The sequence below is a fragment of the Labrus mixtus genome, chromosome 9 (assembly GCF_963584025.1).
Source record: "Labrus mixtus chromosome 9, fLabMix1.1, whole genome shotgun sequence".
Taxonomy (NCBI): Eukaryota; Metazoa; Chordata; class Actinopteri; order Labriformes; family Labridae; genus Labrus; species Labrus mixtus.
The window spans coordinates 6,752,619-6,779,752 of record NC_083620.1 but is presented as its reverse complement, the minus strand read 5'-3'; the positions used below and the strand labels follow the sequence as shown (position 1 = coordinate 6,779,752).

General features: G+C 38.6%; 4 protein-coding genes across 5 annotated transcripts in view; all 4 read right to left on the bottom strand.

Annotated features, from left to right (window-relative positions):
• LOC132979919 (trace amine-associated receptor 1-like) lies at positions 1-996 on the bottom strand. Its single transcript, XM_061045745.1, has 2 exons — positions 708-996; positions 1-638 (listed from the first exon to the last, which is right to left on the bottom strand). The coding sequence occupies exons 1-2, from the start codon at positions 994-996 to the stop codon at positions 1-3; spliced, it is 927 nt and encodes a 308-aa protein (XP_060901728.1).
• A 3,152-nt stretch (positions 997-4,148) lies between these two features.
• LOC132979918 (trace amine-associated receptor 1-like) lies at positions 4,149-5,144 on the bottom strand. Its single transcript, XM_061045744.1, has 2 exons — positions 4,856-5,144; positions 4,149-4,786 (listed from the first exon to the last, which is right to left on the bottom strand). The coding sequence occupies exons 1-2, from the start codon at positions 5,142-5,144 to the stop codon at positions 4,149-4,151; spliced, it is 927 nt and encodes a 308-aa protein (XP_060901727.1).
• Positions 5,145-8,361: 3,217 nt separating this feature from the next.
• On the bottom strand, positions 8,362-9,452 carry LOC132979917 (trace amine-associated receptor 1-like). The gene is made up of 2 exons (XM_061045743.1): positions 9,164-9,452; positions 8,362-9,094 (listed from the first exon to the last, which is right to left on the bottom strand). Exons 1-2 carry the CDS (start codon positions 9,450-9,452, stop codon positions 8,457-8,459), a joined length of 927 nt encoding a protein of 308 aa, XP_060901726.1. The 3' UTR covers positions 8,362-8,456.
• A 2,877-nt stretch (positions 9,453-12,329) lies between these two features.
• The window catches only part of ngef (neuronal guanine nucleotide exchange factor), a 96,446-nt gene continuing 81,641 nt past the window's right edge, over positions 12,330-27,134 (bottom strand). For both annotated transcript variants that reach the window (XM_061045621.1, XM_061045620.1), the window contains 11 exons: positions 26,581-26,831; positions 23,829-23,989; positions 23,579-23,731; positions 19,461-19,590; positions 16,959-17,033; positions 16,382-16,471; positions 15,923-16,086; positions 15,663-15,821; positions 15,018-15,097; positions 14,823-14,927; positions 12,330-14,726 (listed from right to left, as the gene is read on the bottom strand). In XM_061045621.1, the coding sequence (XP_060901604.1) occupies positions 14,467-14,726; positions 14,823-14,927; positions 15,018-15,097; positions 15,663-15,821; positions 15,923-16,086; positions 16,382-16,471; positions 16,959-17,033; positions 19,461-19,590; positions 23,579-23,731; positions 23,829-23,989; positions 26,581-26,831 (1,628 nt within the window). In that variant the 3' untranslated portion in view covers positions 12,330-14,466. The remainder of the gene's footprint in view (positions 14,727-14,822; positions 14,928-15,017; positions 15,098-15,662; positions 15,822-15,922; positions 16,087-16,381; positions 16,472-16,958; positions 17,034-19,460; positions 19,591-23,578; positions 23,732-23,828; positions 23,990-26,580; positions 26,832-27,134) is intronic.

Here is a 27,134-nt window from a genome sequence, read left to right as displayed (position 1 = left end):
TTATTCAGGTAAAAGTGTTGTCTCAGAAATGTCATATTTGAAGATGTTACCTGAGGTTATTAATTTAAAAGCCTTTCTGAACCAACTATAAAAGAATGCATAAATCATTGGGTTCACCGTAGAATTAAAGTAGCACAACCATGCAAGTGTTGCAAAAAATGCAGGGGGTATTGAGTAACCGACATAGGGATCAATGATGAAACAAACAAAAAATGGAGTCCAAAAAGAAAGAAAAACCCCCATTATGATAGCCAGGGTTTTAGTGGCTTTTGTCTGGCTTGTGTTTGACAATTTTTTTGAGTTCACACATCCTGCATTCTGTATGCTGCGAAACTGTCTACGTGCTACAAGGTAAATCTTTAGGTACACACAAAGCATTATTATTCCAGGCAAGTAAAAACAAATCACTGTGGAGACAGTACTAGACATTTTACTCTGAAACAAAACACATCCTCCTTCACAAACAACATGGTTATAATAAAACTCTTCAACACCCAAAATATTTAACTTAAGAAAAATCATTCCAAACCCTATAAAAACTGAAATACTCCAACAGAGCAGGATCATGATCAACACAACATTAACAGATATTTTACTTCTGTAAAGCAGAGGTTGGCAGACAGCGTAGTATCGGTCGACTGATATCGATAACAAATTGAGAATTGATGCTGTACATAACGTGATGTCAGAACTAATGAAGATTTTACAGAAGAAGTCCCCAAAATACCAACAAGACTCAACAGTTTGAATCATACTAGGAAACATGACTATTATCCCTAAAAGCAGGTCAGACATAGCCAGAGAGAAAATCAGGTAATTTGTTGGAGTATGGAGCTGCTTAAAATAAGCCACTGAGAAAGTGACCAAAAGGTTTCCACACACTGTTAGAATGATTATGACCCCGAAAATGATGTAGAAGGCAACACGTAGGTGAATGGGATAAATGGTTTTCAGGCATGAAGCATTGATTGACTCATAGCAGAGCACTGGCTCCATCTGTTTGAAGGGAAACAAGAATGAACAACAATTCATCAGTTGAATGAAGAATAGATACAACTGTTAAGATCAATTACCCTCTCATTGGCTAGTAAAGAACTGTCGAACAGTGCTGGAAAGCATTGATATTCCTTTGCTTCCAAAATTGTAGACAATATTAAATAATATTGAAACTTAATTTCCTACAGTACATTTTTCAGCTTGGTTCAAAACCAGAATGAGTTCATCAGAACAAACCCAGTTGGTCTTCAGTCCCACACTTACCTTCCATAACCAGCTGGATTGTGTGGCCGACAAACGTTTTGCCTCCTATGTCAAACGTTTCAGAGATCATTGTACTACTAAGTGCTTAAGTAACTTGCCAAATAAAGTCTGAGGTTAAATAATAGATCTTAGGGTGAGGTTGGACATTTTTTCCCAGTGGACGGCATAGGATGGTTCAGGTGAATTCCTTTTGCAATTAATCTAATAGTATGTAGATGTTAAACTAACTAAAAGTATGTTTTTTAAAACTTTACCTTTAGATATTTAAAATGAAATAAAGGATTTCAATTTTTCTGATATGATTTGTAGTTCTTTACACACTTGTTTTCTTTTCCAGGTTTAATGCAATGGTTCAAATTTAAATCAGCTTGTAAAGCTAGAAAAAAACTTCTACTAATCAACAAATGATGACTGAGATGGTGAGTTCTTAAATATTTAAAAACTAGGATTGTTAAATTATATTTTTTTGATCTCTATTGGTCGCTGAATTTCGTAAGTTAATCACAATTAATCACAATTTTAATTTTCCCTTGTTTTGCATTTCAAAACAGTTTTTAACTTCACATTAACAATGTAAAACAAGCGGATGGCCCACGTTCATGTTCGGCCTATGGCTCCTTTCCTGCATGTCATTCCTCCCTCTCCCTATTCCCTGACTCCAACTCTATTCACTCTACTATCAAATAATGTCAGAAAGACCAACATTTTATGTTAAAGTAAAGCCATTCATACCAGTGACTTGATTTGGGTATTAAATAACTGCAAAGTAAATACCTTTTTGAGCTTGATCTTTAGATGTAATATTTCAATGACGACTTGAAATAATATGATGGAGCCACTGCGTCACCTCCTCCCGGATGTTGATGATGTGGGGCAACCTGAAAAGGTAGTCAGCAACAACATTGGACTTCCCTTATTGTTATTGGATGGTGAACTTGAATGGCTGGAGTGAGAGATACCATTGTTTTTGGCAGCTGTTGTGGTCTATCATTTACTTGATCAAGGTTAAAGCTCTGTGGTCTTTCTCAGGATCAATCTCACATCCAAGCAGATAATACTGCAGGCCCTCGAATGCCCACTTGATGGCCAGGCCCTCTTTTTTCACTGTGGAATATCTGGTCTAATGTGGACCTTAGCTTGCAGCTCAGGTACAGAATTGGATACTCTTCTCTTGGGTCTCCTTGGACTAGAACTGCTCAAAGGCCGACTGCTGAGGCATCCACCTGTACCTGAAATTTTTGGTGGAAATCTGAACTTTTGAGGTCAGGGGAAGAACTCAGGTGTGCTTTCAGGGTGCTGGTCCTTGCTGGAGACTACTGTGTTTGATGCAGCGATGGTTGCAATTTGGGGCACCATCCTCCTGTACCAGCCAACCAATCCCAGGAAAGAGTGTACCTCCTTCTTGTTGCAAGGTCAAGGGCAGTTCTGGATAGCTTTCCCCTTATCCACTTTTGGTAACAACTCTCCTCAGCCCAGTAGGCAACCCAGGTACCTTGTCTCCTGCCAGGCAAACTCACACTTTGAGGAGTTGAGGGTCAGCCCAGCAGGCAGGATTTTCCCAAGAACCAGGTACAGATGTTGTACATGATCCTCCCAGGTATTTCTGTATATTACCACATCATCCAGGTAGGCTATCAAAAACATGATTTCATACCACTAAACAAGTACATATTTGAACTCTTTGACCTCTCCTGTAGTCAGGTCTGAAGGGAGGCCTATGCTGTATTGGAACCTTCCTGGTCCCCTCTTGGTTAGAAACCAATCTTCAGCCCTGATATGAAAAGATACAGAAATTTTGCCTTGAGATAAATAATATTAAAAAGCAGTTTTTACTGCACAACAAACAGTGGACAGGATTTTCTCAATCTTTTCTCCTCAGGACTTAATGCACTCTTGTTTGTATCTGTTTTTAGGACTCATTTAACCTGACTTGACAAACTATGGTCATTACTATACTATTGACAGATGGCACTTCTTCAAAATGTGAAGACGAAATACATACATGACAGAATATATTTCATATCAGAGATGATATTAAGAAACAAAAAAATTGCACACCAAGTAGCTCCCGTTAAAGGATTTATTAACAAGTGACGTGTCAGGCCAACATGCTCTTCCTCAGACTCTACGAATCTGAAATACATCATTTTCTAATCAGGTGCCAAAAACATGGAACTATACATTTTTAAGTAGCATACTAAATTTTTATCATAAATATATCTTCAAAATAGAGACATCCTCTGTAGAACACAGACATCCATAACACGTGCGCAGTTAAAGCATGTGTGTCATGCTTCTACACACAGAGAAACATTAAATAACAACCTACCTGCATATGCATACCTGACACAACTGTGATAAATACCAATGAAAAACATATCAGGATATATGGGAATACTATGTACATAACATAGAGCTATAAACATTAAGATATTTATGTAATCCAGCACTCACTTAGGGATGTGCATCTTTTTTTAATATCAAACATGATAGCACAACATTTTTACAATATCCACATCTACTTTGGTCTGTAACAGTCCACTTACAGGTCCTGTCATGTTATTTTAACAAGAATGATTCCCTTCTATAGCTTTAGGATTACAAGTACTCTCTTATAACAACATAAAGTGCAATGTCAGCATGATGCTATTTAAAATGTCACTTTTTTAAAAACAAAATTTAAGAAACTCAATAGGGAAGAGCTGACAGTGATAAATGCAACCCAAATACAGTGACTAAATGTGACATTTGACAAATGCAATAATTTATATTTTTGTTAATATTATGGTCGACCCAAACTCTGTAAAGTCCAGTACCATTGATTCAGTTGACCCAATGTTGTGCATGTCATAATCATTTCATGCGAGTTTCTACTTTTTTTTATGAAGTTATTCAGGTAAAAGTGTTGTCTCAGAAATGTCATATTTGAAGATGTTACCTGAGGTTATTAATTTAAAAGCCTTTCTGAACCAACTATAAAAGAATGCATAAATCATTGGGTTCACCGTAGAATTAAAGTAGCACAACCATGCAAGTGTTACAAAAAATGCAGGGGGTATTGAGTAACCGACATAGGGATCAATGATGTTACAAACAAAAAATGGAGTCCAAAAAGAAAGAAAAACCCCCATTACAATAGCCAGGGTTTTAGTGGCTTTTGTCTGGCCTGTGTTTGACATTTTTACTGAGTTCACACATCCTGCATTCTGTATGCTGCGAAACTGTCTACGTGCTACAAGGTAAATCTTTAGGTACACACAAAGCATTATTATTCCAGGCAAGTAAAAGGAAATAACTGATGAGACAGTACTAGACACTCCACTGTGAAACAAAACACATCCTCCTTCACAAACAACATGTTTATAATAAAACTCTTCAACACCCAAAATATTTAACTTAAGAAAAATCATTCCAAACCCTATAAAAACTGAAATACTCCAACAGAGCAGGATCATGATCAACACAACATTAACAGATATTTTACTTCTGTAAAGCAGAGGTTGGCAGACAGCGTAGTATCGGTCGACTGATATCGATAACAAATTGAGAATTGATGCTGTACATAACGTGATGTCAGAACTAATGAAGATTTTACAGAAGAAGTCACCAAAATACCAACAAGACTCAACAGTTTGAATCATACAAGGGAACATGACTATTATCCCTAAAAGCAGGTCAGACATAGCCAGAGAGAAAATCAGGTAATTTGTTGGAGTATGGAGCTGCTTAAAATAAGCCACTGAGAAAGTGACCAGAAGGTTTCCACACACTGTTAGAATGATTATGACCCCAAAAATGATGTAGAAGGCAACACGTAGGTGAATGGGATAAATGGTTTTCAGGCATGAAGCATTGATTGACTCATAGCAGAGCACTGGCTCCATCTGTTTGAAGGGAAACAAGAATGAACAACAATTCATCAGTTGAATGAAGAATAGATACAACTGTTAAGATCAATTACCCTCTCATTGGCTAGTAAAGAACTGTCGAACAGTGCTGGAAAGCATTGCTATTCCTTTGCTTCCAGAATTGTAGACAATATTAAATAATATTGAAACCTCATATTCTACAAAGACATTTTTGAGCTTGGTTCAAAACCAGAATGAGTTCATCAGAACAAACCCAGTTGGTCTTCAGTCCCAAACTTACCTTCCATAACCAGCTGGATTGTATCACCGACAAAGCCTCTGCTTCTTATCTTATAACTTTAAGAGATCCTTATTCTAATGAGTTCTTAAGTAGCTTGCAAAATAAAGTCTGAGGTAAAATTATAGATGGTGTGATTGGACATTTTTTTCCCAGTGGACAGCATACTGTAGGATGGTTCAGTAGGATGGTGAATATCCCGTTTTGCCTCCTATGTCAAACGTTTCAGAGATCATTGTACTACTAAGTGCTTAAATAACTTGCCAAATAAAGTCTGAGGTTAAATAATAGATCTTAGGGTGAGGTTGGACATTTTTTCCCAGTGGACGGCATAGGATGGTTCAGGTGAATTCCTTTTGCAATTAATCTAATAGTATGTAGATGTTAAACTAACTAAAAGTATGTTTTTTAAAACTTTACCTTTAGATATTTAAAATGAAAAAAAAGGATTTCAATTTTTCTGATATGATTTGTAGTTCTTTACACACTTGTTTTCTTTTCCAGGTTTAATGCAATGGTTCAAATTTAAATCAGCTTGTAAAGCTAAGAAAAACTTCTACTAATCAACAAATGATGACTGAGATGGTGAGTTCTTAAATATTTAAAAACTAGGATTGTTAAATTATATTTTTTTGATCTCTATTGGTCGCTGAATTTCGTAAGTTAATCACAATTAATCACAATTTTAATTTTCCCTTGTTTTGCATTTCAAAACAGATTTTAACTTCACATTAACAATGTAAAACAAGCGGATGGCCCACGTTCATGTTCGGCCTATGGCTCCTTTCCTGCATGTCATTCCTCCCTCTCCCTATTCCCTGACTCCAACTCTATTCACTCTACTATCAAATAATGTCAGAAAGACCAACATTTTATGTTAAAGTAAAGCCATTCATACCAGTGACTTGATTTGGGTATTAAATAACTGCAAAGTAAATACCTTTTTGAGCTTGATCTTTAGATGTAATATTTCAATGACGACTTGAAATAATATGATGGAGCCGCTGCGTCACCTCCTCCCGGATGTTGATGATGTGGGGCAACCTGAAAAGGTAGTCAGCAACAACATTGGACTTCCCTTATTGTTATTGGATGGTGAACTTGAATGGCTGGAGTGAGAGATACCATTGTTTTTGGCAGCTGTTGTGGTCTATCATTTACTTGATCAAGGTTAAAGCTCTGTGGTCTTTCTCAGGATCAATCTCACATCCAAGCAGATAATACTGCAGGCCCTCGAATGCCCACTTGATGGCCAGGCCCTCTTTTTTCACTGTGGAATATCTGGTCTAATGTGGACCTTAGCTTGCAGCTCAGGTACAGAATTGGATACTCTTCTCTTGGGTCTCCTTGGACTAGAACTGCTCAAAGGCCGACTGCTGAGGCATCCACCTGTACCTGAAATTTTTGGTGGAAATCTGAACTTTTGAGGTCAGGGGAAGAACTCAGGTGTGCTTTCAGGGTGCTGGTCCTTGCTGGAGACTACTGTGTTTGATGCAGCGATGGTTGCAATTTGGGGCACCATCCTCCTGTACCAGCCAACCAATCCCAGGAAAGAGTGTACCTCCTTCTTGTTGCAAGGTCAAGGGCAGTTCTGGATAGCTTTCCCCTTATCCACTTTTGGTAACAACTCTCCTCAGCCCAGTAGGCAACCCAGGTACCTTGTCTCCTGCCAGGCAAACTCACACTTTGAGGAGTTGAGGGTCAGCCCAGCAGGCAGGATTTTCCCAAGAACCAGGTACAGATGTTGTACATGATCCTCCCAGGTATTTCTGTATATTACCACATCATCCAGGTAGGCTATCAAAAACATGATTTCATACCACTAAACAAGTACATATTTGAACTCTTTGACCTCTCCTGTAGTCAGGTCTGAAGGGAGGCCTATGCTGTATTGGAACCTTCCTGGTCCCCTCTTGGTTAGAAACCAATCTTCAGCCCTGATATGAAAAGATACAGAAATTTTGCCTTGAGATAAATAATATTAAAAAGCAGTTTTTACTGCACAACAAACAGTGGACAGGATTTTCTCAATCTTTTCTCCTCAGGACTTAATGCACTCTTGTTTGTATCTGTTTTTAGGACTCATTTAACCTGACTTGACAAACTATGGTCATTACTATACTATTGACAGATGGCACTTCTTTAAAATGTGAAGACGAAATACATACATGACAGAATATATTTCATATCAGAGATGATATTAAGAAACAAAAAAATTGCACACCAAGTAGCTCCCGTTAAAGGATTTATTAACAAGTGACGTGTCAGGCCAACATGCTCTTCCTCAGACTCTACGAATCTGAAATACATCATTTTCTAATCAGGTGCCAAAAACATGGAACTATACATTTTTAAGTAGCATACTAAATTTTTATCATAAATATATCTTCAAAATAGAGACATCCTCTGTAGAACACAGACATCCATAACACGTGCACAGTTAAAGCATGTGTGTCATGCTTCTACACACAGAGAAACATTAAATAACAACCTACCTGCATATGCATACCTGACACAACTGTGATAAATACCAATGAAAAACATATCAGGATATATGGGAATACTATGTACATAACATAGAGCTATAAACATTAAGATATTTATGTAATCCAGCACTCACTTAGGGATGTGCATCTTTTTTTAATATCAAACATGATAGCACAACATTTTTACAATATCCACATCTATTTTGGTCTGTAACAGTCCACTTACAGGTCCTGTCATGTTATTTTAACAAGAATGATTCCCTTCTATAGCTTTAGGATTACAAGTACTCTCTTATAACAACATAAAGTGCAATGTCAGCATGATGCTATTTAAAATGTCACTTTTTTAAAAACAAAATTTAAGAAACTCAATAGGGAAGAGCTGACAGTGATAAATGCAACCCAAATACAGTGACTAAATGTGACATTAAAATATATAATTTATATTTTTGTTAATATTATGGTCGACCCAAACTCTGTAAAGTCCAGTACCATTGATTCAGTTGACTCAATGTTGTGCATGTCATAATCATTTCATGCGAGTTTCTACTTTTTTTTATGAAGTTATTCAGGTAAAAGTGTTGTCTCAGAAATGTCATATTTGAAGATGTTACCTGAGGTTATTAATTTAAATGCCTTTCTGAACCAACTATAAAAGAATGCATAAATCATTGGGTTCACCGTAGAATTAAAGTAGCACAACCATGCAAGTGTTACAAAAAATGCAGGGGGTATTGAGTAACCGACATAGGGATCAATGATGAAACAAACAAAAAATGGAGTCCAAAAAGAAAGAAAAACCCCCATTACAATAGCCAGGGTTTTAGTGGCTTTTGTCTGGCTTGTGTTTGAAATTTTTATTGAGTTCACACATCCTGCATTCTGTATGCTGCGAAACTGTCTACGTGCTACAAGGTAAATCTTTAGGTACACACAAAGCATTATTATTCCAGGCAAGTAAAAGGAAATAACTGATGAGACAGTACTAGACACTCCACTGTGAAACAAAACACATCCTCCTTCACAAACAACATGGTTATAATAAAACTCTTCAACACCCAAAATATTTAACTTCAGAAAAATCATTCCAAACCCTATAAAAACTGAAATACTCCAACAGAGCAGGATCATGATCAACACAACATTAACAGATATTTTACTTCTGTAAAGCAGAGGTTGGCAAACAGCGTAGTATCGGTCGACTGATATCGATAACAAATTGAGAATTGATGCTGTACATAACGTGATGTCAGAACTAATGAAGATTTTACAGAAGAAGTCCCCAAAATACCAACAAGACTCAACAGTTTGAATCATACAAGGGAACATGACTATTATCCCTAAAAGCAGGTCAGACATAGCCAGAGAGAAAATCAGGTAATTTGTTGGAGTATGGAGCTGCTTAAAATAAGCCACTGAGAAAGTGACCAAAAGGTTTCCACACACTGTTAGAATGATTATGACCCCGAAAATGATGTAGAAGGCAACACGTAGGTGAATGGGATAAATGGTTTTCAGGCATGAAGCATTGATTGACTCATAGCAGAGCACTGGCTCCATCTGTTTGAAGGGAAACAAGAATGAACAACAATTCATCAGTTGAATGAAGAATAGATACAACTGTTAAGATCAATTACCCTCTCATTGGCTAGTAAAGAACTGTCGAACAGTGCTGGAAAGCATTGATATTCCTTTGCTTCCAAAATTGTAGACAATATTAAATAATATTGAAACCTCATATTCTACAAAGACATTTTTGAGCTTGGTTCAAAACCTGAATGAGTTCATCAGAACAAACCCAGTTGGTCTTCAGTCCCAAACTTACCTTCCATAACCAGCTGGATTGTATCACCGACAAAGCCTCTGCTTCTTATCTTATAACTTTAAGAGATCCTTATTCTAATGAGTTCTTAAGTAGCTTGCAAAATAAAGTCTGAGGTAAAATTATAGATGGTGTGATTGGAAATTTTTTTCCCAGTGGACAGCATACTGTAGGATGGTTCAGTAGGATGGTGAATATCCCTTTGCAATTAATTTAGTATTATGTAGAGGTTAAACTGACTAAACATAGTTTTGAAACATTACCTTTAGCTACTGTTTAAAATGACAAAAAGGATTTAAATTTTATTGATACGATACGATGATACGATGGGTTCACAAAACTTAATCAACAGGCTGGTAAAGCTAAAAGAATTTTTGCTAATCAATAAACGATGATGTTTTGATCACTATTAATTGCTTAATCACAATAGTTAATCACAAATTTTAATCTCCATTCTTTTGCATTTCAAAACTGTTTTTAACTCAACATTCACAATGTAAAACAAAGTGCAGATGGCCTAGCTTAGCAATTAGGTCACGCCCCATATAGGAGGCTATAGTCCTCCAAGCAGGTGACCCATGTTCATGTCTGGCCTGTGGCTCTTTTCCTGTATGTGGGTCTCGTGGCTCCGCCGTGTCATGTTGCTAAGGTACATTAAATTTATTCTTCTTCATTTGTCTTGTTGTTTCTACTTCTTCGTCTTCACTTGTTAAATAGCGGTTAGCAAAAAGCTCAAGCAGATTACCGCCACCTGGATTGGGGTGTGAATACTGCTCCATGTGATTGCCTTTATCTCCACTTTGAAGTATTCGTATTGTGACTACATCAAACTGTAACAACCGTACTGTAACAGTTCAGGACGAATACAAAAACTGTAACAGGCCTATTAAGTGTTAAATCCTTTAATGGATGTCTGTCGCTCAAACAACTGCTCAACCCGGCACACAATACATGCCTATGGAGCGTCTGGGTAGGAGGGGATGAGTGTTTTATTCTCTGGACAAGCTGATGTGGGTAAATCAGTTGATCTGATATCTGAAGACAGATCAATGATACATGTCATTAACATGTGCATTAGTTGGGCTCTTTGAGGTGTCATTCCAAATCCACGATCAGCCTATATCTTCTTCCTGTTTGAAAAGTACAACTTATATTGAACAGAACTTGAAAGCTATACAAAGTAAAGACGAGGAGTTGCTTCCAATTAGACATCATGCTACTTGCAATTGTTTGCAAACATATTTGTCTCTTGTGTATTGGAAACAGCAAGCATTCAAAAGTCTAAATGTGTGTCTGATGTAATAATGAACGCAACATAAACATTAATTAAAGGTGTGAATAATGGTCTGCTGGGGGCTCAGCTGATGCCATCCTCTCTGGACTTCTCACACCTCCAAGTACAGGGAACTCATTAACATTGGTAGCAACTGGCACCTTTCACCCAGGGAGCTAATTTTCCAAAGTTTATGACTGTGGCATTAATCGCATAATTTTATGTCAAAGAAATTAGTGACATGTCACTTGATACCAAAACACAATTGCTGGGACAACAGAAATGACATGCTATAAACAAGCTTAATCAAGTTTATGAATCATAATTAACCGCCACCTTTGTGACATAATCAATCACTAGTTATGTTTCTAACTTCACTAACTGTTGACATACACCACACTTAACTGCCCACTTGAAAAAGTTTCTGTGCAGAGAAGAATGTTGTCAATTGTTGCTGATTGTTCAGCATGTTGTCTGTTCACCTATAGTTCAAATTTACTCGTCTTTAAATAAGTATATTTCCACAATTCCACAATTTTGCTGAATACAAGGCAGATGTCCATGGGTACTTACAATTCATCCACCCTCAATATGCATATTCTGGATTTACTTGGTAGCCCGTGCCTTTACTCCTCCTGCCTGAACAGCTGATTGTCAGCCCAAGGTTGTCTTGAAACCTCCCTATTCTTTTAACTGAATTAAATATATATTGTTTTCTTTCCCTTCTAATAACTTAATGAGTTTTCCTATAAATACTTGAATCTAAACCATCGTCCTTTGATTTGAAAAAGAAAAAAATACTTGATTGAAGGGATAGCTTCACAGCGTGGCTGCATTAATCAAGTAGTGGACCGTAATGGACCTGGACTACCTTTTTGTTTTGGTGACTCTCAGGGACGTTGTCAAATTGACTTTTAAAAAGCCAACATGTAAAAGTATGTTTTGAGGCCCAGGGGGCAGACCTGACTAAGGGAGGAAAGCTGTTCCACAACAGAGGGGCCTTGATTGCAAAGGCTTGGTCACCTCTAAGTTTCCGATGAAAACAAGGTAAAGTCGGGAGGCCCATGTCTGAAGATCTAAGGGGCCTAGTGGTTGTGTAAGGGCTAAGGAGGTCATTTATAAAAGAGGGTGTCAAGCCTCTTTCTTGCTAGAAATTTAGTTTCTCCAACACCTTGATTTACACTGAATGACACCCAGTATCAGACGGCAAACTTAGAAAAAATGTAAATCAGAACACTTTCTATGCTAAAATTCAGACATCTAAGTACATTATTTTACATTTGTAGAATCTGTAAATACAAATCACAGCAGTTCTGCTCTTTGTAAAGATTAAATCAGTCAGTTGTGATTAATGCTTTTTTATGAACAATAATTTACATTTTACAAAATGAAAGAACAATTATTTAGTAATTATTACTTTAAACATCAGATGTTTGCAATACTGTACACCGTATTTAAAGACACGTTTTACAATCATGCTGATCCATAGTGATGATACAGTACATTCTTTACAGTTAGAATATATTGCAATTATTTGGCATTCAATTCTTACTTCTGTGGATTTAAAGTGACACAACGGAAACTGTATGTTTTGAGTATGAACCACTGTAGGCTTAGAGGATGGTAGTTAGTGTGAAGTTTGTTCTTTGACAGAGAAGACAAGCGGCAGTCTGATTGAATTCATGGCAGGAAGAATAGGGTTTTTTTTTTACTAGCAGAGATATCCTTTTTAAGGTGTAATCAAATGAAAGCCTTCTTGCACCAAGGTACTGTGGAGAAGACATGAACTGACTTTGATCAGTTTCAGACTAGCAAAGGTATTGAGTGAAGAACTTAAAGGCCTTTAAAAAGGCTATCATTTCTAAAAAATATAAGCTGAGTAGGCTGTCATTTTGATTTGGGAGTGGAGCTATATTATGAGTTATGCGTTTGCCAGCATAGGTGTATTTTTTTAAATATGTAATAATCTATTTCATAGTCTTCTATACTTCTATTCGAGGTGCTGGGCTAAGGAGTTAGTTGGTTGAGTTGCCCACTAATAAAAAGATCAAGGATTTGATTCACAGTATCTCGAGTTTAGAAGATGACTTCATGACATGTATGGTGAAGTGCTTTAAGCGGTTGGAAGACTGAAATAAACTTAAGACCCCATCCAAATGATGTTTGTTATAAATCGATGGCACTAACGTTAGCTGCTTTTAGCCTGTGTTTTCAGCCTGCTGCAGTGTCACAATTGCTGCAATGCTTTCTGTGTTCATTTTCTTAAGACTGTCATATATATGTATCCTGTTCATGCCCAAAGACGACGCTCAGACTTGAGGAGGATTGGGACAATTGCAACCGGATTCGTCCCTTTTAACAATTGGAAAATAATCTGGTTAGGGATCTTGGTCTGTATCGACGATCTGCCTAGATAATCTGGAAATCCAAGGACTTTGCAGATAAAATCTCAGACCATTCACAGACTCATCCATGCAATTTCTAATATTTTAATTATTTAGGATTAACAATTTTGATAAAGGGGTCAACATTTAAAGAAAGGGAAGACATCAACCTGAGGGAAGCCAAGAGTAGTTCCAAGCAACGGTAAAAATATGGCCTTGTATGTTAAAATGCTAGCAGGACAATATTCTTTCGGAAGGAGAGCTCTTTGGGAACAACTTACATTAATTGGCACATGACTTCATGTTGACATTTTACCTTTACCTGAAGAGAAGTCTCAGGTTATTCTGAACTCCGTGAGGAAGCAATGGCAGCGATGTAGCTTATTTAGTTAAACTAAATGAGTACAAATTGAAAGGTGAAAACAATCAATTGTGCGCTCCAATCTCGTTGGTTTCTATAGAGGAAGTGGCAACCTTTGTGTGAAGCCAAGATGACTGCTGCCTCTGTTCTCCGTCATTGAGTCTAGTTGGTCTAATGTTATAAACTTATAACACCCATAACATACACTATTTTTGGTGGAGTATCACTTCAACTGACTCTCTTTTTAAAATATTGTAAGACAGACTTTTTAATGGATAGTTGGTGTTTTCCATACAACACTTATTGTATGTATTCTGTAAGACTGGACTGTTGTGTTGTGTGGGCTGTAATTCAGTGTCGAAAGGTATTTCACAATGAAATTAACATATTAAGAGTTTTAAAACTTGCCCATGCATCTGAGGAACCTGTGCAAGAAATTTCCAGGTTCTTGCCACCCCTTACAAAGCTCATAACCAAACACAGAGCTGGTTGTCCTCCATGCATCACAAACGTTTTTTGAGACATGCAGCATTGCTTGTACAAGGTTATCTACCCAAGCACTTTGATCACGCATCCCAGATCACCGAGACCAAAACTGGGGATTTCTAAGAAAACCACCCACCGCTAAGTGTCAATCAAAGTGTCTTAGTTTGTGAATAAAGTCACATGTACCCTGATTATTTCTCTCTTAGTGCACATGGGACTGAATGTTCACATTCACCACTGTTACTGCTTCACTGCTTCATTTCACTGCTCTCCCCTTTCGGATCAATCCAGTTGTTGGAGAAGCTGGAGACTTTCGGTGTACGTCTCCCAACCCTTAAGCCGCTTCTGGTTCCAGTTTGTGGGCCTCCTCCGCCTTCCTGGGCCTGCTGGATCCTAAGGGCCTCTCTCAGGTTCTGAGCTCTGATCTCCTTGCTATGAATCTCCTCCACAACTCGACTTGGGAACCAGCCCCTTTCGCCGTCATGAAGCCTTTCACCCATCATCCAACCTGGTAGACGAATACACAATAAGACCAAAAGTGAGGTGAAGATTTTTTTTAAAGCCGTAAAAGGAAATGAAGAAGCAGATTTGTGGCTCTACACACCATCATCTGTTCTCTCCAGAAGGTTCAAAACATCGGCCATCTCAATGGAGAGTTCATCTGGCTCTTGGGATGAGTATGACTGAATACATTGCACCTGTGGAGAGTCTGACAAACATCACAGATGGGTTAAGTTCATCACGTCTCATGTTTGAATGTCTGGGACTGGTATCTGTAGGTGTCACCCCCTTTTCTTACCTGGTTGGTGTGCACTGGTAGACATGAAGCGTGTGCGTCGGTTTGGAGTGAGGGCACACACCCAACGAAGCTTATCACTCCTGTGCACAGGATGTGATAGATTAGAAAGATAAAGGAAGGCGCTTAACAAAGTCCTAAATATAGCATTACTACATCATAATTTTAGGTTGTTTTGTCCTTAAAATAAGCTGAATATCGTGGCACAAACGGCCAAGTCTGCAGCGGTGTAAAGCCTAGTCTCTGTGCTGGCACTTTGATTGGTTTCTCTATGACATGCATCTCCTGTTGCTGATACGCTTACTTTCGACATATACCTCACACTATCCCAATTCAAAAATCCAGAACTGTCCCTTTAACTGGCAGTGACTAGGCTACTTTTTTAATCCCCTTTTTTTTCCCCAAAGACATCCCCTCGTTCAGTGTTTGATGATGTTGATGGTGGCGAGCATAACAAGTGAAGGGAGATCTGGTGGCTGTAAAGGTCATGATGTCTTATTAACTTCATTTTTGTTCTTATCAATTCAGAGAAGCCAATCGTCTCTTAAGCTACTTCAACTTTGAATTCCTGCTAGGTCACTCCATCACCTCCATCTTCTCTACAAACAATAATTAGAGCCTTTTGCTGATTCTGTGTCGGATACTCACATGCTGCTGGCCTTGAGCATGTAGCTGACCGGGCGCTCCTCTTGGTTCTCCAGCAGCTTCAGATTAAAGACGTTTGCAAGCATCTGGCCCTGATCCTCCAGATCCTCAGTCCTCAACATCGCCCTCGTGCACGAGTCAAGAACTTGGAACTTGTCCCCACTGATAACAAAGTCATTGAATTAATATTTCTTTCTTCAAATGCAACAATATACTGATTTTGATGAACAGGACATTTTTTTAAAACTACCGTAATAACTTACCTGGAGCTACGTTTGGTGACCAGCAGCAAATTGTTAAAGAGGAACAAGTACACAGGCTGGTAGAGCTTACGACTCCGCATTGTCCTGGTGCTCTTCGGGCCAGCCATCAGCTGCACCTCACCCTTCTTCAGCAGCCAGCGCGAGTGGGAAATGATGGGCACAGACTGTGAAGGTGTAAAGAAGTGTAAATGTTTATTAGGACGTGTGCTTCTGACTTCTTGGCCAGGTCACCCTTGTGAAAGAGACCTTGATCTCAATGGTTAAATAAAGGTTAAATTAAAAAAAGAGGGTTGAAAGTAAAATGTAAAGATTCAAAACTTAAAAAGTAACATCTATATTTGCTACTGTTTGACTTTTATAAGCAACAGTGGGTCACAAAATCTTCCATGTGCTTACCTGAAAATCAGAAATGTTTGTCATTAAAGCTGATGAAAATGCAAGATGGTTGACGATGCTCACCTTGGATTTAAACTCCAGAGTTTTCTCGATGCTGATGAGCTCCTCAGTGCGACTCATCTTTCGCACCCCCTCGTTACACTCTTTCACAATCTGAGGGGGACACATAGATAGAATACATGCCATCAGTCCAAAGAACAACATATTACCCTCCTTTATTTCTTGTAATTTTTATTATAATACCAGAACCAGTTAAGTCTGGGCCAGGAGGTGTTCTACTGACTCCATTTTTAGATCCAGTGACTTTTTTAATGAATCCCAGTGTTACAGAAGTATGTGTAAAAGGTATTTCTTAGTACAGGACACATTTAAAAAAAATCCTCCATCTGGCTCTCCTATCCATGGAAACTTACTTTTCTCCATTATTGATCCCTGACTTTACACTTCAGGAAAAAAGAAACACTCAAAAATGTGAGCTTTATGGAGTTTCAGCAGCAAATACACACAAGCTCAAGTTCTTGCAAAATAACTATTTGAAATATACCGTGTGATTGTTAACATGTACCTGATTGGCCAGGGCAGTAAAAGAATATAGATGTGTCACCAGACTTATTGTCATATAACCAAATCTGAAGCTCACCTGCTCCAGCTGCTGGTGGGCTTTTATAGCATTTGCTTCCCTCTCTGAGTTCTCCTCTGCTTTTTTCAGGATATTCTGTGGGGGGAAACAAAACCTTTAAAAACAACAGAATGCTGCTTCAATGCAACCACACCTCAACAAAATTTATAAACACCAATCTGATACATGTTCAAAGCAAATAAATCAGAAAAAAACCCTGAAGATAGTGATATGTCAGTCATCTCTGAAAATGAATTACTCATCATCTGTGTGATCTGCTGCCCTCTAGTGGACACAGCCATTAACTCATAGAGAAACTAACTTAGAGGGTAATTTCTGTCCTTTTTGACCTGGGAAACATGACTTTTGTCATCCATGCTATGGAAGCGATTAGTGATCAAAATTCTGTTAATGCATTTGAATTCTGATCACTAATCGCTTCCATACCATGCAACCTAAAGGCTCAGGTTGTAATTCTGAAGCAGCTGTGTTATCTGCTGCCCTCTAGTGGACACAGCCATGAATTTACAGATAAATTAACTAAGAGGGTGATTATTATTGTACTGAATGTGACTCACAGGCTCGGGTTGTAATTCTTAAGCTCCTCTCAAGTAAAAAAGACAATTACTCTTCTCAGTGATGTTTATCTTAGAGGCTACAACCACATGGAGAGGCCAAGTGAAGCGCTGGTATGTTATAAAAAGCACAATGATGCAATTTTCTGAGTTCTGGAGACTGCAACATTAAATAAATTAACAATCTTGAATGCAAATATTGTTTGGGCTTCTTACTGTTTGGTTAGCAAACAAGAGCACACTGTAACTGTGACAACACTGAGGTTGTCCTGATTGGTGTGTAGTTCTTTCTAATGTGTTTCTGTGGCCTGCAGATTGTGAGAGGAGCACGGGGTCGTTAGGCCAACCACGCACACCTGGATCATTGGCTTCCATGCAGCTATGGAAGCGACAGACCCACAGCTCTCTCCCTCATTCACAAGTTGTGACTGTGTTTTGTAAGGTGTCTTTTTTGTTATGAATTAGGGATAAACAAATAAAGATTGATGATTCTGTTGGACGCATTAATCAGAAGGCAGTGGATTACAGCTATTCTTAGGCCCTATAGTCCACACTTAGGCCTGTTGTTTTGAAAACTGAGGTTTTTCTGTGAGTTTTGGCCTGTCGTTCACAGACATATGGCGTTTTAGGTCACTGAATAAACCAGGGTGAAGATATTCAGAAACTCAGTTTAAGGTGTTTATGTGTAGATGGGGAAAACTGGGTTTGGGACTTGTAATGTCACACTGTGTGCCAGTTTCTCCTCCGTTTGACGGAGTGTCATTGTGCGACGCTGTCACTTCTGTTTGAATGAGATAAGTACCAAACTACTGCTCCTACTATGTTGACAGTCAGAGGTGCCTGAATGGACAACTTTGTAAAAGAAATGGTCATTGCAGAAAAATTGTGAGAATATTTTAGCCTGTCGAGAACATTGTTTTTTGCAGAAGTTTTTGTGGCAGAAGTATGAGTAAAAAAAAGAATTCTTGGTGATTGAAAATACTTTTGTAAAGAACTCAAGGAACTCTAAAGCAAACATTTCTAGTTCATTTACATCTTGTTTTTTTTCAGGTCTGCAGCAGCTGAGGCCAAAATGGAAATAAATGAACTTTGAGTAATCTGTGGGAGTTTTAATCGGTGTGCGACACAAAGCTTACTGCTACCCATAAAAACATTAGCAGAGGCTCACAGACTTTTACTGCAGATCATGTGTTAGCAGACAACATGTCTGACAACATTAAGGAAAGGATCCATCATCACTACATAATGAGAGCTTCATTTATAGAACCTTGATGTCTTCATTCCAACCATACCTTTATGTATGCTAACTGGGCACCCTGCTGAATTTGAATGTGGGGCCATTAACAGTCAACAGGCTGTAATATCTAGAAGTGTATACACACAGGTTTTATTAATGAGTTTACTTCTATTAAATTTGCCTAGCGTCCTATTCCTTTGGTTTCTGTTTTGAATGTGGTTATGAGCTGCAGTCAATTTTGTTTTAGTCTGTGTCAGGGTTATCACGATACCAGACATTTCAACTTTGATATGAAAATTGTGGAAAACGGACGATATTGCTACCTGTTTGGGTACCATGGCAACAAAAATACAAGTCCTAGGCACCCAATATTGACTGATTTCTTGAGAGGCATAGTTGTAACTTTTGCCTCTTTATGAGACGCCAAAAGGACTTATGAATAAATGATGAATGTTTGTATTTGCCAACTTGTGAATCTGAATGAACCACAACTTCTCTCTCTTTCTCTTGCTCTCTCTCTCTTTCCCTTCTGGCAACTTTGGGTAAAAATATGACTGAAGATTTGAAGTATTTTAAAGCTTTGGTACTTTACGATACTATCGATCATTAAATTAACAGATGTTGTATCCAACATGTGGTATCGAAAAGTATCATAGAGTCAAAAATTGTGAGTGTATTGACAACTCAGCCAATCCATGATGGCGTGCACACCTGTATGAGCAGCTTGAGCCTGGTGATCCTCTGGAAAGGAAGGATGAGGAAGGATGTGAAGGACAGACCCCGGACACGAGAATGGTTCTCAAGAGTCGCCATGGCCTCCCTGAACGCCTGGTTTCCCTCTCTGCATAGACAGACATGGAAAGACAACACACATTACACACAGAAATACACACGCCTCTCTTCTTTTTTTTTGATGCAGTCATAACAGAGAGAGATAGTCCAGTCGAGTGTCCGGTGGACTAGCAGATCTTCAGACCTTGTGCAACACTTTCTAACTGCGTCTTAACTTTGAATAATCCAGCAATGAAAAATAAAACACAGGCAAGTAACAGCAGGTTCATAACAAAGACGCTTTATGAGCTAAAACCTTCATGATTTCTGGACTTTGATAGACTTCTCCTTTAGTGGGGCTAACACTCTCACCACCAATGAACATTTATTTTGGACACAAGGTGGCACAAGATGTCACTGCTTCCAAGTTTAAAAATGAATTTGTGGCTTTTATTTACTGAATACAATTCATCACACTAGCCATATATTTTATGTCTACCCCCGATTAGCTTTTAACAACCTGAATAAAAAATCCATTGAGCAGCTTCACCACATTCAGCACAATGAGAAAAAAAGGGAAGTTTGTATGATTACATTAACATTGTTAATGACTGGTGCACTAAACACGAAGGGCCTGATTCACAAAAGGAGTAATCAGCTATTGGGCTGAACCTGTGCAAGTGAGTCAGAAAGGCACAGATGGCCTAGCGGTTAGGTCCCATCCCATGTACGGAGGCTTTAGTCCTCCAAGCAGGTGGCCGTGGTTCAAGTCTGACCTGTGGTTCTTTTCCTGCATGTCATTCCTCACCCTCTAAACCCGATTGCCTTCTCTATCCACTGTCCTGTCCAATAAATGCAAGAGCTGTGAAATAAAAATAAAATATTTAAAAAGACACCATCTAATTCACACATGCAAAGAGTATAATGATCCTCTAATAGCTCTGCAGAGCAAAAAGGGTCTTTGTGCGCTGGTGCTGTCTGCCTGTATTGAAATGATCCATTATGCATTCATTTGGTGAAAAATTGCCCCCTTTCAACGCTGATGAGCCTCATTGTAAAAAAGTCTAATATCCAGACGACTGCACTTACAACCCCGCTCAGTAAGGGTGAAAAATCACCATCTGCTGAGACTACGTGGTAACTGTACCACATGTCATGCGCAAACTTTCCAGTGATCAGGATAATAATTCCACCTCTGATGACTGAAAAATAAATCATCGATTGATACTACCAGGCAGACACAGGCTCGCTTCATCCATATGTGTGGAGACTGTCTTGTGTCACAATGCATGGCATATATGCCAGTTTTTTTTCCTGTATGAGTTGCCCTTAAAGGGAGGAAGCTTTGTTTATAAATGGAGAAACACAAGTCACATTTTTTGAGTCTGGCCTCACAATAAACTGGATTAGTGTCCCCTCCCCTCCCAGTTTACCATCACTACTGTATGTGGACAGCACTTGACAACTTTATGGGCGTGTTTGTACTCAAATATCATAATATTCAATATATTTATATCACAATAATTTGATCTTAACACAGTAAATGGTCCTCCACACTTCTTTTTGCTATTAGCGGCTTGCAATTCAGTCGATTCATCTGAGTCATTAAAGATAACACAGACTCTACTGTACAGTCATCAGGGGAAAAGAGTCACTCTGAAGATGCCGACACGTCAGCAGGGCTATGAATCCTGCTTGAAGCTACTGCTGTAGCATGCATGTTGTTGGTATTCTCTCAACAGTAATAATTAGACAAATGACTGTCAATCACTCTGCACAAGTGACGCCCGCTGTAGAGCAGTGATTTATTCATTACTAACCTGTGAGGACACACTGTTTAAGAGTTTTAAAGCCAAGCGTCTGAGCTAGAAAATTATGATTAAGTTCAACAGAAGAACAATCAGAAACAATGCGTAAACCACACCCACCAGAGGAAGAAACATCATTCCACAAAGTGCAGCAGAGAAATAAAACACCAACAACATGCCTGTGACTTTGCAATTCAACAAATCGTATGTTATTTTAGCCTCCACTGTCTTCCTGAATAGTGCCACTGTTCTCATTGCCTTTTCTGAAACGTGTCTTTGTGTTTTATTGTTGTTGTTAGTTAAACATTTTGAATCTACAAGCCTTGATTGATGAGAAAACCTTATAAAAACAGTTCTCCTCCGAAGCATTGGATAATCACTCACTTGCTTTTCACACAGTTGTGTCATGTTTTTAATACCTCAGCTGATACAACAAACATTTCCACATTGCAGCACGGCCACAGATGTGATTGTATTTGACAAGTCATGATGCCTGCCACTCCTCACACTATAACAAGTGTGATCAGACTGACATTAAACCTTCTGTGGAGAGTTTAAAGAACACAATTCACGTCTACAAAACCAATGATCAACAAGGTCGACTTTTTTAATTTGGTAAATCTTAAACAACTTCATGTAATTCTATGTTTATATTATTTAAAACAACCATCACTTCCCAGATGTGATTCCAGTATTTGGCTGAGATCCAGGTGCCACCTGGCCTCAGCAGCTCATGGGAACGCCACACTCTCTGTCAGGTATGTGTTTGATGAAGAGCAACATACGCATTACATTCAAGTCAACCACACCCTGCACATTACATTTGTCATGATCCAAAGCAAACCTGTTCTCTGCTGAGAAGAGACGGCCGGCTGCATTCACAGACAGAAAAAGTGGCACTGAAACAAAGCTGAACGATGGATGACGCCTATTATCCCTTCTCACAGTTCATCTCTCTTATCAAGCACATATTCATCAGCAGCAGTCAAGCAGGCTAAAGTTTGACTCAACAGCTAATGGCTACTGGACTCCACTGTTAACAAATAGTGTGTGAACAGACCCCAGGATCTACCATTTGGACATCATGGGGACATTTTCAGGGCTCCTGGGCACAAAAGTCCTCGGCAATAGGAGAAAAGAAAGACGCTTGTATTCCTATTTTTAGATTCTGAGCTCCAGTAAATACATGGTCCAAAGCCCGACCCATTCTCCTAATCTTGAAATTATCCAATCTGAATGTAAAAGTTATTTCCAGGAACTGATTGTTATGTCGGAAAAATGGTTATAGAAAAGGTGATAAGCAGTGACAGGAGTTACTAGTAACCTAGCAACACCTAAATGTACCTCCACTACTTTTTAAATTCAGTAACATCGTTACAATGAAAGAAAATGGCTAAATACTTGCTATTTTATATAACATAGCCAACAACTACATAAGATGAAGGTCTTTTAACCAGTAGCATATCCATGGGATGGCCTTTGATTGTATTGGCCTTGTCAGAGGCAGGAAGTTATCAACTATTATCAACTATTTGGGCTTTGTTGGAGGCTGCTAGTGGCTGTCTTAGCATTTCAATGTAACACTTTCCCTTTCGTCTTTACTTCTGATTGATATTTTAGGAATACATCTTCTTTTGAAGCCCAAAGGGAAATCTATATGTTTACACTCGGTTGTGTTACTTATCAAACTTCATAAACTGTATGCAGGAATAAAACATATTTAAGAGATACTTAAATATTAGTTAACAGATATTATTAGTGCCAATAGAAAGGGTAAATAATTCTTCTCGTCCCGGTGTGAGACCACATAAAACTTCATGACACCCCTGTATAAGTCAGTGCCACAGTTTGGTCAAGAAAGTCTGACTCTGCCACTGCTATTAAGATCGGATTTTGGCCAAGAGGTTTCACTAACTTCAGCACAGTAGCATCCTGGGAGAAAGAATATCGCACACAGTAAACACACACGATGGCAGGTTTGAGCTTTCTGTCTTGTAAATTATGACATTATCTTTCCCTCCTCAAGGTAAAGAACAAGAAGAATATAGTGATGAGTCTATACCCAGGACAGGAAACTTTGTCCACCACAGGCAAACAGATGGGGAACAATCTGCTCAGATTTAAGTAGTTTGTGAATTAACTTAATCACAAAGCAAAAATATTTGTTTTAAATTGTGGTCTTAAAATTAGAAGAGCTCTTTGAATAGCTTGACAGCATTAATAAGTTTGCAGTATAATCCAAGTACTCACAGAATGCGTCTGTAGTTCTTCTCCTGGTACACCTGGTTAATGACATATTTGATGAAGACATTGAAGTGCTCCGCAGCATGGTGCGAAACGATGTCACACACATCAGAAATCAAAATGGACTTCTCAATTCTGTGCTCAAGGTCCATCAGGAACCTGGAAACATTCAGAGTTTAATAAGGCATGTTAAGATTTAAATAAAAATGTGTTTGCTGGAAGAGAATATGAGAAGATAATTGAGCCCCCGTCCTACCTTTCACTGGCCTTCATCACCTCCTCGATGTTTGAAAACAAGAAGTGCATGTCGGACTGGCTGAGAGTGTTGATTAAAGCAGGGTTACGTAGAAAGTGGGTCTCCAAAATCTCCAAGCTCTTGTAGTAGGATGCTTCTGAGGTGACAAGCTCAAACATGGCCTACATGGAAAAGAAACCAAAATTGTTATTGCTAATGACGCAAGTATAATGACTAAGAATGATAAGTCTTTTAAAAGTTTATTTTTAGGCTTTTTATGCCTTTATTTAGAGGACAGTGTATAGAGTCACAAATCAGGGAGGGAGAGAGAGAGTGAGAAATGACATGCGGGAAAAGAGCCACAGGTCGTATTTGAACCGGGGTCGCCTGCTTGGAGGACTATAGCCTCCATACATGGGACATGTGCACTAACCACTAGGCTACTGGCATCCCTAAATTAAGTCTTTAAATGACAAACACACAAATTAAAACACTAAGTTTAATCATGGATGTATTTAACAGTGGATCATAATGATTTATATTACTCATCATTGAAGGAGCAATTATAAGATAACAATCTTGGCTCAAGGATTCACTCACTAGTTTTTAGGAATTCAACTGCATATTATGGTCTTTATTGAACAGCAACAACGTCTTTACATAGAGCAATGCAGGTAATACATGGTTTAACCACACAAGTTCAATTCCCTTAAACTGCGTCCGATAGTAACTTTAAATATTTAAATGCCAAAGCGTCGCCGATCCGCAACCAGTTCACAGTGTTTATTAATTCATGTTAATGTTGTGAATGTTTTACAGTCTGGTTTGGCTTCAGAAAAGGATAAATAATCTGGGCTGAAAAAAGGTGTCGATGTGATCTTTTTGCTCTCACACGGGGCATCAAAACAGCTCCACTGATGAAGAGAAGGACCAGGTATACAGGCAAGACTTCCACATTTTTGATTCAACCATCTACACAACCATGTGTAAGTATAAACTCTGGGATTTAAACCATTTTCTTGGTCAATTGTCTGAATGAAGAACAAGAAACATTAACATCAGGTGTCTGTTAAAACCATACGAAACCACTTACACATCAGTCGTAGATGGTTTGACAAGGATTAAGGAGACCTTCCAACAGAGATACCATCTCCTCTTTTTCATAACCTTTAAGTCTATTGTCGTATTTTTCTCTTGTGTCCAACATGATGGCTACAGAACCAAGATTCATTCACTCTAGAGTGCCACTTGAAGTGGTGGAGAGCTCAGAGAAGCTTGTAGTTGAACCTTCAAGGTTAGTCTGTCAATATACACTCAGTTGCCAGATAACTTGGCACCAAAGCTAATATGAACAAAGTACAATACACAGACCTTCACGAAATCCTTTTTTCTTGAAGGTCATAAAGTTCAGTGTTGGCTGAGGTGTTGAATGGAAGTGTTGTAAACAACTTTAGGATCATTATATTGAACCTCAATCACATTAATCGCATAATTTGTTGTCCCTTTTGGCTCAGTGTAGGTAAGCGAAAAAGGTTTTTAAATGCAAAATAATTAAATTTCAAATGTGCTGTTAAAATGTGATTAATTGCAGTTAACGTCTGCTATTCAGCAATACGTTGCAATTAAAAAAAGGTCAGACCTTGTTTTTATTATGAAGACACGTAAATTAAATTGTATTGTACAAATACTGCAGCGTAACTTTTACTAAAATGCAGCATAAGTTCACTTCCAGTTCATATTCTGTTTGTCATGGATAATCAGTACACCATTTCTATGGAGGAATTCAAGTCTGCAAATTATTTTAACTCATTGAAATTATCTTCATTCAATCTGTCCCCTATCAGCTTCAAATTAACTGCAGACCTTGCAGGTCACCTGGAACACAGAGCTTTATCTAACACAGATGTTTAGTATAATTTATATAAGATGTGTTGATAAGTCTGTTGTAAGAAAGAGCTTAGTAGTAGTTAGTTTCTGTGTATGTATTGTTGACTTTTATTTGTTTTAAGGCCGATTTAGGGACGGGCATTGCAAATTAGCTTAGGCTATAAATGCTGTAGTGTGTGGCAATGGTTTATTTGCTCCATTCTTGTCCCTGTAAAGATAAACATGAAATAGATCAAATATTCTCTAGAAAATACTAATGAAGAAAGTTGAAGAACTCTTTTTGTAATTCCAATTTAACATGAATTAACTCTCTGGTAAATTACTGCAGATGTAGGGGCTGCATAACTTGTTTTTACAGGTTGCATTGTTCCTAACAACCATAATAGCACACCTTTTTGCATCTGTTTGCATTCAGATTAGTTTTATTATGTAGATTATTAACAGGTTTCGATTGTTGGGTGTAACATTTACAGTATGTCAAGTTTTTATGATGGTGTTGATCAGCCTCCGCCTCTGATGATTGCCATCCATATGAGATGGTAGAAGAAGAAAAGTAGCATGCATTCATTCAGAGGTGAAGTCCTTCTTCGGAGACATTGTCCAGTGACCAGTGGCCATTGTGGTTTATACAGTAACTGTCTAAAGAAAAAAAAGAACCACTTCCACCATCCCTACAGAAACAATAACCAATGACCTGCGTGGGGATTCATTGTCTGCCATCTTGTTAGTAGCTACATCCTTCTTTGTATTAATTATTTTATCCCAATGTTTTAGCTAGTTGTACCTTTTAAACTGGCTACTTGCGGTGTGCAGTAATACTCCAACTAAAATGTACATGCCCACATCTCATGCTAACGTTGGTACCTCGCCAACACAAACTTCTTACCTCCTGCATGATGACTTCTTTCTGTGGCAGCTGGTTGAGCAGTCCGCTGGCCTGAACCACGTCCAGGTTCTGCCACAGAGTCAGAGAGCGAGCGCTGTTCCTGAGCTGCAACTGTAACGCCGGGGGGGGCACGACCCCAGACCCCTCCACCACCGTCCCTGCAGTGACCCCCGGAGACAGATTCTCACGCTGACGCCGCTGCTCGATCTCCTGCTGCTTGGAGGTGTCCCGGTACTCCTGGTACAGGAAGGCTGGACGGTCACAGAAACACAAGAAACCCAAGTTTAACTTCAAGACCCGAGTAAGACTGTGACCAGGTGATATTTTTAACGCTGTTCTAGTTTGTGTTGAGCTCACGGATTTCATCAACAAGGAACTGTAAATCGAATCATAGTGAAGCAAAAAGCAAAGCGGATAAACCTTGTGTTGGCTTTTACCCTTGGATGCGGAGTTGGCCTAATTTCTGTTGAGCAGGCAGGTGCCAGACAGCGGTGGTTAGCTTGTGATAGCGTGCGGTAGCTTGAAGTGTAGGCACAAGCAGTAAATGTACACAC